At 37.7% G+C, this 12,500-nt stretch overlaps 1 protein-coding gene across 1 annotated transcript in view; it reads right to left on the bottom strand.

Annotated features, from left to right (window-relative positions):
- Nucleotides 1-285: 285 nt before the first annotated feature.
- Nucleotides 286-12,500, bottom strand: part of LOC123504649 (transcription factor EB-like) — a 113,953-nt gene continuing 101,738 nt past the window's right edge. The window contains exons 6-11 of the mRNA XM_045255377.1: nucleotides 10,391-10,486; nucleotides 7,061-7,241; nucleotides 6,617-6,692; nucleotides 5,843-6,008; nucleotides 5,208-5,426; nucleotides 286-2,553 (exon numbers count right to left, since the gene is read on the bottom strand). Of these exons, the coding sequence (XP_045111312.1) occupies nucleotides 2,380-2,553; nucleotides 5,208-5,426; nucleotides 5,843-6,008; nucleotides 6,617-6,692; nucleotides 7,061-7,241; nucleotides 10,391-10,486 (912 nt within the window). The 3' untranslated portion in view covers nucleotides 286-2,379. The remainder of the gene's footprint in view (nucleotides 2,554-5,207; nucleotides 5,427-5,842; nucleotides 6,009-6,616; nucleotides 6,693-7,060; nucleotides 7,242-10,390; nucleotides 10,487-12,500) is intronic.

The following is a 12,500-nucleotide window of genomic DNA, read 5'->3' on the forward strand; positions in this document are numbered from 1 at the left end:
AGGTATAAGGGTGCTGTTCATACATAACTTTAGCATATCAAAAATCAATCTAAAGCAACTTACTAATTCTCATCAATAACTTTACAATATGAGTGATTAAGCTTACAAAAATATACATGGTAAAATTTTTCACTCCAAATTCTATTGTAGTTCATCTGATTTCATAAAAATACAAATCTAAATAATTATTGTAAAGGAGTCATGCCCAAGACTTCTACAGACTTATAACAAGTATATAGTCATTTATCATTTTAAAAATATGTGAATTTTTAGTGTGTGTGTGTGTGTGTGTGTGTGTGTGTGTGTGTGTGTGTGTGTGTGTGTGTGTGTGTGTGTGTGTGTGTGTGTGTGTGTGTGTGTGTGTGTGTGTGTGTGTGTGTGTGTGTGTGTGTGTGCAACATGAATACTTCATATTATTCTCATACCAAAAAAAAAAAAAAAAAAAATACTCAAATGATCAAAGAGTTTTGAGATCTACATTTCTGAAAGGAAACACAAGAGAAACAGTAAAGCGATCAACTAATGAGCACACTTATACGTAACTGTATAACATACTTGCTGCGCAAAAACTTGGCTTTATATAATGTCCTATTGTAACAAAGCTTAAAATTCTCAAGTGTTGTCATTAGATATTCAATTATGTGCCTTGAAAACATTACAATATTTAAATATATGGTCATAATGGCTTTAGCACATCAGTCACAGTACTACATTTATAGTATATGGTATTTAAACTCACAATTTTCATTTGCATTTACCATTGTGGATGAGTAAACTGTAAATTATCATTTCAAACCTCTAATGTACATAATGTAGTATAGGTCCAAATTAATAAGTTTCACTGCACTACACCATTTGTATACCCGTACCTCAAGTGATAAAGGTACAGTATTCAATATTTTGGCAGGAGCCAAAGTGATGATCTCAAGTTTGTACAAACATAAAGGACAAAGAAATCATGCTTCTTGTATCTAAATTAGTCATGTATATATATATATATATATATATATATATATATATATATATATATATATATATATATATATATATATATATATATATATATATATATATATATATAAAAGAAAATAGGAAAGTAGTTAAGTTGAATGAAGAGTATAGAGGTTGATCTCTATGAATTACATCAGTGTAAGGTGTCTACATACAAAAGTATTCAAAATACAACTAATCATAACACATTATGTACATCTTCAACACCAGCATCATGGACTGAAAGGAACAAAACACCAGTGTATGCTCACAATATGTTTCTGGGCCATTAATCAGAAAAAAAATACTATATACAATTCTTCTTAATCCATAATTTCCAGAACAGAAATGAGTCCTTGTGTTTACTTATCCTTGAATAGAGAAGAGTAAGACTTAGTGGGACATCATAATCAATTGTACTGAACATAAAATATGTAATTGATTTTGCACAGTTCACCAGTTGTCATAACTGACGATAAACCACTTGAACATAAAAAGTTAAAGAAGCAGTTAATATAGTGCAGCAGTTATTCTTTTTCTGCAAAAACTATGAGCATGATGCATGAGCATGCCATAATATACATCCAGGAGTGACAGAATTCTGAATGCTATGAAACATGACCATGCTTAAGTTAATGCACTTTAAAAAATAATGACCAACATGATCTTTTTATGTTAAGTTCACTCAACTTAGCGAATAACATTTTGTCAGGTACCAACATCAAGTTTGGTAGTGCGGATCCCACAACACACATCTAATTCCAAAACTGGCATCACTTACTTTTTCAAAATTCATTTCCCTAATATTTTTTGCGTGTGAAATGCCTTAGTACTACATGGAGGAGATTGTTCCTTCTATAATATCTGAAGAAGATATTCCTTTCCATGTTAATCTACAGATATTCTAAAGAATATATCCACAAACTGTAGAAGATGTACCTGAACATACTCTCTCATGTTCATAGGTACAATGTAGTTTGTGTTTATCACTCATGAAAACCGATTCAAGAGAAAAGCCTTCTTGACTTTGCTTAAGATCCAGTCCTGTAAAAAAAAAAAGTTAACATGGATGTAAGAAGTTAAGTCAAGAAGTCTTTTGAGGACAAATAATGCATTTATTCACTGCAAACTCAATATTTTCTAAAATACTTACTATAAAACATTCATAAAAATAACTACAAAATATAGTTATGAAGGGACATAACAAATTTGAACTTTCAATATATATATGATAAAATTTTCTTGTGGGGAAGCAAAGTATAAATGACAAAACAAAATTAGACTAAAAACAACAAAAGCCTCATTAAGGCACATAAGACGGGAAAAAAAGAGAGAAAAAAAACACATCGAACATAAAAATATCAGTATTTATATGATGCTCGGTAACAATCACGCAACGATGTCCATGGAGTCTGGGGTGAGGGCATCATCAAAGGAGTGGTGGGAGGAGTTTGGGGAGGAGACTTGTGGCGAGGAGAAAACAGGGTCACTAGTGAAGGCTGGACCATCATCGTCCATCAGATCTAGGTTGAAGCCACCAGAGGTAAAGTCTTCCAGCAGCTCCTGGTAACAATAATAAATTGGTGAGTTGTGCGACAAAATAACATGGAGTAGTACATTAATGCCTGCAGATGGCAGCCCCTGACAGATAGCTGTTCTATCAATGAAACTGTCATGAATTTTTAACATTTCATACTTTTCCTTTATCATTTCCTTGTGTAGTTAATTTGGCACTGTTTTATTTACCCATTGAAAAATTCATGTCAACTGAACGAGCAATATCTTGAAGATGTGGTATACGAAAGGAAAGGAGAAGCAAGAGAATTTCAACTTCTTGTTCATCATAAACATGAAGTTGTGTAGAGTAAAAGTTTCAGTGAATCAAACCTTATTCATATTTGGGGATATCTTCAATTAACAATCTTCCAGCTGAAGATGAGTTATGAAGTAAATCTTTGCATCTCATTTTCAATCACTGGATCACCGTCATAGTTACACTCATTTTTCATTAAAAATAGCAGCTGTTACTTATTCCAGTTTTTTGTCTAACTATAAGCCAGGCAGCCGTCATCCAAAGAGTGGACCAGCTGAAGCAAATTATCAACATGATTATATTCTTGAGCATTTTCTTACATCTTGAATGATGACAAAAATTTTCCCTTGATCTATAAATCCTATCTCAGAATCAAAGGGTTTTATTAATACTCTTGACATGATGATCTTTTGCTTACAGAATTTCCTGTGTTTGTTTATAGCAAAAAGACTAGTGTACAGATGTTGATCTTCAGCAAAATTAATGATATCTAGAGAAGTAAAGGGACTAATCACATATATAAGTCAAGAAACACTTGAGCCTAACATATCAAGAAAATTACCTTCCCAAGTACATATGCAAAATTTGGAATGAGTTAAATGTAAATGTAGTGCTCTTCCTCTTTCCATCCCATCCAAAAAAAATATCTTAAGACACAGTTAACTAAAGACAGATATGACAAGAGGAAAACATGAGACTCTTAATTCTGTACACTATACAATATATTACAAATTATGATGCTGTACACCTCACGCATTTTCATTTTATTCTAAAATGTGCAAGAAACTGATTCTGTATTTCTATCAAATCCTTCATCAGGTATTTGTAAGATACCCAATTACTGGTACTATAGATAATCAGGTATTTTGCAAATAAAGAAGGGTATTGTTAAGAATATGCAGACTAATAACCAGACATAATAGAACATGATGGAAACACAATGGCCAATCATCATGAAAGAACATCACCATGTTTGCTTGTCCTCAGGTGACAAAATTGTTGTGCCAACATCCATGATGTCAAACATAGATAAACATGATTCTAGACAAGATCAGTTATTGTTGCTTTTATACAACATACCATTATTTTCATTAGCCTTCTGATAAATTTTATCCCTCAGCAAGTCCTGTTTGTTGGCTGCATTTTTGACTAATGTTTAGTTACAATTGTTCCATAACAATACAAACTTTTCAGTTCCTTCACACACTTTGAGTCTTTGTCTTAGTAAGTACTTTTCTTGCATTTGGAAATATTATATTATAACAGAAACTGAAATAAGTCTGCATATCCAGTGAGGTTCAAACCATTTCTCACAAGTTATGCTTTCAATTTTGTCTTGAGTTCATTAATACTTAAAATAAACCCTCCAATTCTAATCCCATCAAGGCTAATAAAAATGTTTCATCAAATGAAAGGCAACACTCAGTCATGCTGCTGCCAAGCTTCACCACCAGAAGAACAAACAAAACACACATGGAAGAAAAATAAAATAAAAACAAATAAATAAAAAAATAATGTGCGAAATAGTATAATAGGTGTTGACAAAAATACGCAGCAACAGGCAAAAAGACAGTGCCAAATCAACACAAAAGTTGCATGCAGGGCTTAAGTGAAAAAAGCAAGTACATATAAGATAATGAATAAAATCAAGCACAGGTGAAAACTGTAGGGTAAAAAATTGCTGAAGATTATAAAATACTGCTGAACTACATAAATTCTACACTAAGAAATGCAGGTAAATGGAAGCTACCTACACTCTCTATGAAATGGCTGTGCATCAAGTAGCTTTACATGAAGTGTTTTTGCACATCACAAAGCAGGAGCAATCAACAGCTTTGCATTTGACAACAAAATGAAAATTAGCTGAAAAGATTTAAAAATGCTCTGCTTGATATATTCATAAAGGTAGACATAAATATTCAGTCCACATTTATATATTTTGTTGCTTTAAAATGTTTACTCGAAGACTAAAAAATGTTATTATGAGGCTTTACGTGGTATGGGGCATAGGGAGTGGGATGGAGTGAAGGTGTGTGTGTGTGTGTGTGTGTGTGTGTGTGTGTGTGTGTGTGTGTGTGTGTGTGTGTGTGTGTGTGTGTGTGTGTGTGTGTGTGTGTGTGTGTGTGTGTGTGTGTGTGTGTGTGTGTTGAACTGCAGTATAGGGGAGGAAGAGAGATGATCATGCTATCCCATCCTTATATCTCTTTATATGTGTATGTAAGCACACTTACATACAATTGTGCATATAATGACATAGCAGTGCAGTGATATATAAATGTGAGGTCAAAATACAATGCTGTGATTGCTTCCTAGAGCAGTGGGCAAAAAAATAAAAAAAGGGAGAGATAAACAAATGAGGAAAATAAATAATGGTAAAAGAAAAAGGAAGGCAGGGCACACGTACGTCAAGCAGGGAACCGGTGAGACTCTGGCTGCACCTCACCTCCTTCATCTCTCCCCCACCACCTCCAACTCCACTCTCACCAACCACTCCACCTCCCCCAAGCCCTGCCATGTTGCTGCCCACCACCTCAGTCTTGATAAGGGTGGAGAGAAGTAGACTCTTGTCAATGTTAGTCTCCTCCACCTTGATGCCATTAGCCCGCAGCTTGGTCTCCAGCTCCTGCAAGAGTGTGAGTATTGAGCACAGGTGTGCGTGACAACATAAGTGTAGTGAAGTGAAATGAGTAGTAGTTTCTAAGTTTTGATAGTACAGTGTATAACAGATACTATTTTAGCATTCTTATTCCCATCACTGGCCTTAACCTCTCAAACTGCTATACTGTTGGATCTTTTGTTATACCCAGACATATAAAAATGATCTCCTTTAATATTGTTCATTCAAACAGAAAGTGTTGTGTTCTATCCTTTACCTGTTCATTCTTATATATCTCTTCAATTCATCACACAGCTAATCTGCATCTTAGTCCTCCTTTACTAAGCCATGTATTTTCAGCAACATGTATGTAAAAATATCCATGATACTGGATTAAAGTAATATCTATGAGTGTAATACCTAAAGGGGTAGTCATTACAGACCTGTATCCGGAGATGCAGCTGCCTGTTCTGTTGTTCAAGGGCACGCCGCTTGGCCTCTGCCTCCTTATTGGCATCTGCATCCATCTTCAGGCGGCGAATGTAGTCAACAGAGGCCTTGAGGATCTGACCTTTGTTGTGACGAAGATCGCGTACCAACTCAAAGTACCTGGAACAGCAGAGTGTGTTATGGCATGTTCTTCCCACAACAGGATCCACGTTGATTATCAAAATTGACATCATATGTCTTCAATATGGACTCCTTTTGTAATAATGTTCATGCCAAATTAGCCTACTGAGGAAAACATTAAGTTACAAATATAGTGCATGTAACAAGTACTTATATGAATCTGCCATCTATCCCACCACTCTCTATTATGTTATGCATGTCAACACTACTACAAAATCTCTCAATTTACTTCTAATATCTAGAATAATATGTAGAAAACAATTTAGCTATGGCTGTAAAGTGAACAATAAGATAAAAATTATCACTGGTTGATAATGATATGCTATGAGGAAAGGACAGAAGAAAACTTGTAAAAAAAAAAAATTAGTTTCATGATTTTTCAAGGGAAAGTTAGAAGAAGAATGTTGGAAGGAAATGAAATCAATAAACATCAATATGAAAGAAATCAAAGTGCAACATGTGACTGAAGTTAATCAAGTAGGATGAGATGGCAGCTATTCTGTTGAATGAAATATGTACAGAGTTACTCTTAGATGCAGACAGAAGCTTGGATAACCTTCAAGCGACATTATTTTTAGTATACGTACGGTTCATTGCTCTTTGGGAGGAGGGTGGCCAGCTCCTTGATGCGGTCGTTGATGTTGAACCTTCGCCTTCGCTCAACTGGTTACCAAGAAAATATAAATCATTAGCTTCCACTGCAGACTTTTCATATTTCAAATTTTGTGGTCTAAATAAAACAATTAAAATGATATGAGGGGTAATATATTCTTTGCAAGATAATCAAAATAAAGGTATACAAGTAAACTATTACTGTACAACACACTTATGATATTTCTCTCATATAGTGAAATAAGACTACTGGCAATGAATACACTTAGCACAATGTTTTCGTTATGCTACTGAACTATATACACGTTGTTCCATTAGTAAATAATAAAATAAATAGAAAATTAAATATAAACAAATAAATTACAATAAAAAAATTTAGAATAGATAAAGGTCAGTGGTTGTAATCAGTCCCAACTCACTCATGTTGTGGTTGTCTTTCTTCTGCCTGTCCTTCATGTAGGCCACGAGTTGCTGGTCGCTGACTGCCGGCTCACTCTTCACCTGCGGCACGTCCGGCGGGCAGGAGGTGGAGGTCTTGCCCATGTAGCTGTTGAGGCCCAGGATATTGCATAATGGGTCGGCCACACTGTTGTTAGGGGTCTGTGCAAAAAACAATACATAAATAAATAAATAAATAAATAAATAAATAAATAAATAAATAAATAAGTAAATAAATAAATAAATAAACAATAACAACAACAACAACAACAACAACAACAACAACAACAGCAACAAAAATAATAATAATGCCAAAAATAATAATAATAATAATAATAATAATAATAATAATAATAATAATAATAATAATAATAACAAATAAATAAATAAATCAATCAAATAAATATAAATATACAAAAAATTATCAGAACTGCACTTTTCTGGTACAAACAAAACAAGCTAGAATAGGAAAAAAGAGACGGAGGCCTACATTAATGATGCGTGAGATCGAACAATTGGAAGGTAGGCAAAAAGTCTGTGGTTGGTGCATACGAGTAGCGATGCTGCTCGACTCCATCAGAGCCGGTGTGTGTGTGTGTGTGTGTGTGTGTGTGTGTGTGTAATTCACTGTTTGATCTGCTGCAGTCTCTGCAGTCTCTGTGTGTGTGTGTGTGTGTCTGTGTGGTTAAAAGTGTTCTCCTTTCAACAACTTTTACTGAAATTAACCGTTTCTTGACCTTTCTTGCCCCTGCAAACGTTTGACTCTCCAACACCCACACACGTGGTCAAAACATCTTTTTCTAATAATCTTAGCCATTAGTAATTATTACACCGTAATGAAGACATTCAGCCCAATTATTCGCACCTCCGACCTGAGGACAGAGAGGAAGTCTCATTAACATGAACCTGGGGCGTGCTCCCTGGCGCTGTGAGCCGAGCCAGGGCGAGGCAGCTCTCAACTTTTCCTTTGTGCTGTCACGCAGACACAATTGTCGATCAGTCTAGCCCTTCCTTGATTACACTAATACAAATACAGTGTTCCCAGCATGACAAACCAGCGAGTTCACCCAGAATGAAAGCGACAAGGGATCATTGTGAAAGGTTGCTAAACACTCCCAAGCCCCGCGGTGAGCTGGCCGCGTTATTCTTGCGTGCCAAGACCAACAAAACGAGACGCTTAGACGCTCCATTAGTCTGTGGAATTCTGATATAAGGAAATAAGAATAAGATGCCGTAACTAGTGTATTGTGAGCGTGACGGTGATCGACGCGATCTGGTGACAGAAGGATCCACAGATTGTGGATGTCATCGCGCTTGTTAATACTAATCTCATCATTCACAGAAGCTTCCACCTTGGCTACTAACGGTGACACAAGCCAGACACCGCAGCTTACTTCATGTTGTCTCCACGCCCTAAACCGGCAGGTGACAGAGATGCGTGGTGGAATGGACTCCACCAGGATTGTGCTGAAGACAACCAATCATTAGTATGTGTGTGTGGGGTGAGGGTAGGCGGTGGCCTAATGTTTAAGGTGGTGAGCGTGGGATCGGGCAGACATCCAAGCGTAGGTTCGAATCCCACCAAGTACGGCCTTGAAACTTTGCCATTTGCCGAGTGGTTTAAATTCGCCGAGTGGTTTAAAGTTACCTATATGTCACCATGATACCCAGGTTCTAGGTGATTACACCAAAGATGCGCTTGGGTGGTGATATGGGCCCTAATATGGGTACCACTATAAATAAAATTGCCTGCGCCACTAAAGGGTGGAAGTTTAACAACGCTTTTAATACTCTTCAAGTTACCTACAGACGCTATAGGCCAGGTCATAAAAAAAAAAAAAAAAATAAAATAAAATAAAAAATAAAGAAAAAATCGGCGGCAGGGTCTGAACTCCAGAGAGAGAGAGAGAGAGAGAGAGAGAGAGAGAGAGAGAGAGAGAGAGAGAGATGTAGAACTTGTGGTAAGAAAACGTCTGTGTGGTCAGTGAATAAGCATGCGGTGGTACAAAACATCTGGGCAGTCATGATCTTTTCAGGCAGCGTGGAAGGTGTGGCTCTGGATTACGTATTGTGGTCGTTCCCTAATACCATGTCACATAGTACTATTCGCACAGTGAACTATCAGCAGTAAATAACGCCAGTATCTGTAAGAAAAATCTCCAGTTACCAAATTCCTTCAGTCCTTCAAATGCACGTCTTGTTATTGCTATCATGCCGCCCACCTGGCACCTGCTCCTCGCATAGTCGCACTCTTGGTCAGTGAGGATCAGTCCTGTCCAACATGATGAGTCGGGCTCAAGTAGTGTGTGTGTGTGTGTGTATAATTCACCTCGGTCGCCTGCCGGTCACCCAGCCAGTCTTCCCCATTACGGAGCGAGCTCAGAGCTCATAGACCGATCTTCGGGTAGGACTGAGACCACAACACACTCCACACACCGGGAAAGCGAGGCCACAACCCCTCGAGTTACATCCCGTACCTATTTACTGCTAGGTGAACAGGGGCCACACATTAAGAGGCTTGCCCATTTGCCTCGCCGCACCGGGACTCGAACCCGGCCCTCTCGATTGTGAGTCGAGCGTGCTAACCACTACACTAGGCGTATTTGTGTGTGTGTGTGTGTGTGTGTGTGTGTGTGTGTGTGTGTGTGTGTGTGTGTGTGTGTGTGTGTGTGTGTGTGTGTGTGTGTGTGTGTGTGACGTTCCAGATCGTTTCTGCTTCATTGTAAACCTGGTAATATTTCCGTATCTAGAATAGTTGTTGGTGTCAGGTGGCAACAAATATTTCAAGCGAGTCGTAATAGTTCCGATTAAATAACTGCCATGGAAGTCAATACCGTGAATCTACTATCACTTGCATACCAGTCGTATACCTGCATTCATTTCCATCACGTCCACCCTTAGTTTCACACATATCTAGTCCAAATTCACTGAAGAAAACAACTCAAGCGCCACGCGACACAGCAACACAAAGTGGCAATACGGCCAGCCCAAGAGAGTCTGTGTGACGCTGCCTCGCCTCGCACCGCCCACTTCTCACCACACCCTGGGAGATAATCACAAGTTCACCCAATCTGCTTGAGGCAAGTCCTTCTCTAGTGCATTTCCTATAACTACCAATGCAAATAAACAAAGAAAATAAAGGAAATATAAACATAATAAAAACAAATGAACGAATAAATAAATTAATAAAACAACTAAAACGTCAAACTTTTAAAAATGAAATAACAAAATAAGTAAAAAAAAGTCCACAATCCGAGTAAGATTCAATGGCGAGGAGGGAGGGAGGGAGGGAGGGGGTGGCAGACACTCACCGCGGGGGCAGGGTTGCATAATTGCTCGGGAGTCTTGCGGGTATCAGCCTCGAAGCGTTCCTCCAGGCTCAGGATCTCGTCGATAACGTCCTCCACCTGCAGAAGAAACAATCCTTATTAGATCACCATCATTATCACCAACATTCGCTACCAACGCCAGCCACCTTATCAACATTCACAACCATCTCTATTCATCTTACACCATTTACAGACTGCTGCTGATGATGATTTTGCTACCAACAACAAGACTACCACTACCACTACTACTACTACTACTACTACTACTACTACTACTACTACTACTACTACTATACTATGAAAAATGGAAAGAACCGTACCAGACTGTTTACGTCCTCAATATCTTTATGAAAAAAATAAATAGAATAAATATAAATAAATAAATAAAACATGTGACGAGCTTTGAATGAAGATTATAAAACTCAGAATGTCTAAGAGCACACTTTGAACACTTGTCTTTACTCTAAATACGTTCAACGACTGACGAGAAAGTGACAGGATGTGACGCGTCAACTCTAGCATAAGAATCTTTATTTATTTTCCTCTTTTCACTTTAATATATTTGTTTCAAGTAGATTCATTATCAGGAGTCTACTTACCTTCCCACTCATTTGCACTAAATTTAGCATTACCCTCAAATCTTATCTGGTCGGGTTTGTATACAATCTTAATACAAAACCTGACGACTGGTGCGTTTCATATCAGAACACTGAAGATAAAGAAAGAGAAAACACCAAACACAGGACAAAGAATAAACAAGAGCGATGCACCAAACCATATTAAGAGACTAGAGTCAGTATATATCGTAGGAAGAACCACCACAACACAAGAACACCACCACCACCACCACCACCACCACCACTACCACCAGTGTCCAGTTGATCAAGGCAGGAAATAATTTAGTTTGTCCTAGTCATTGAAAAATACACTTCTGATATCGTGAGTTACGGGTTTATGAAGCTGACACCCGCTAGACAGGAAGAGAGCTGATGTTGCAATGGTTGGCGTATTACATTCTTGCCACTTTCTTTTTTCTAATATCAAGAGTGCAACATCAATTTACAGTTTCATCGTTTACTTGACTCATCAAGATTTGCATAACTCGTGTAACTGATCCTGAAACTAAGAATATAAATGAAATAGCAATAAATCAGTTGAATGAAATGATAACAGCACAATGAACCAACGCCACACATACAAACACACCCACACACACACACACACACACACACACACACGTGCCAGCGGTGATTGAGGGTAAGGCGACCATTGCTTAGTATATTGTATGGTGATATAGAAAACCATGGCTGTTTAAGATCTCCTCAACCACTACAACACACCAAACTGGGAGAATGAAAGAGTGCAGGAGAGTAAGATGGTCAGGGCGAGGCGAGCGAAGTGAAGGACCAGCTAGTGAGTCAAGAGAGACGAAAAAGGGTAAGGGAGTTTTTAGGGAAGTGGAATTACAATGGTAAGTCAGGAAGAGAAAGGGCGTGAGTGAAGGACGCGTAAGAGGGCAGCGAGGTGTTGTCATGCAGGAAGGCACTCAACGCCTTTCTTGGGATCATTCACCTTGTCCCTATCTCGATGACCCGCCCGCTGTCTCCTCTACCAACACCATGCTCCTTTCTCTCTCTCTCTCTCTCTCTCTCTCTCTCTCTCTCTCTCTGATGATCTCGACAGATTTTTAAAAAGTTTGCTTCGTGTTTGACTCTCTTTTTTGGTGAATTGTATCTTTCTATCAGTTAATCCAGCTCTCTCTCTCTCTCTCTCTCTCTCTCTCTCTCTCTCTCTCTCTCTCTCTCTCTCTCTCTCTCTCTCTCTCTTTAAATTACGACTGCAGCAATAGATATCTAATCAGTTGAGAAAGATATCGCCTACTACTTCACACATGTAAGTACGCATGCATACATACATATATACATGTATATATGTATGTATGTAAATATATGTAAATAGCATTCTAGTTTGAACAAATACAAATTATTTTTTTTTCCAATTAGTATATCTGACGCTACCAATGAACAACAGCAACAGTAACAATAATAACAAATATGAAATTGGAGCTATCAAATAAGATAATACGTGAAAA

The sequence above is a fragment of the Portunus trituberculatus genome, chromosome 16 (genome assembly GCF_017591435.1).
Source record: "Portunus trituberculatus isolate SZX2019 chromosome 16, ASM1759143v1, whole genome shotgun sequence".
NCBI classification, from domain to species: Eukaryota; Metazoa; Arthropoda; class Malacostraca; order Decapoda; family Portunidae; genus Portunus; species Portunus trituberculatus.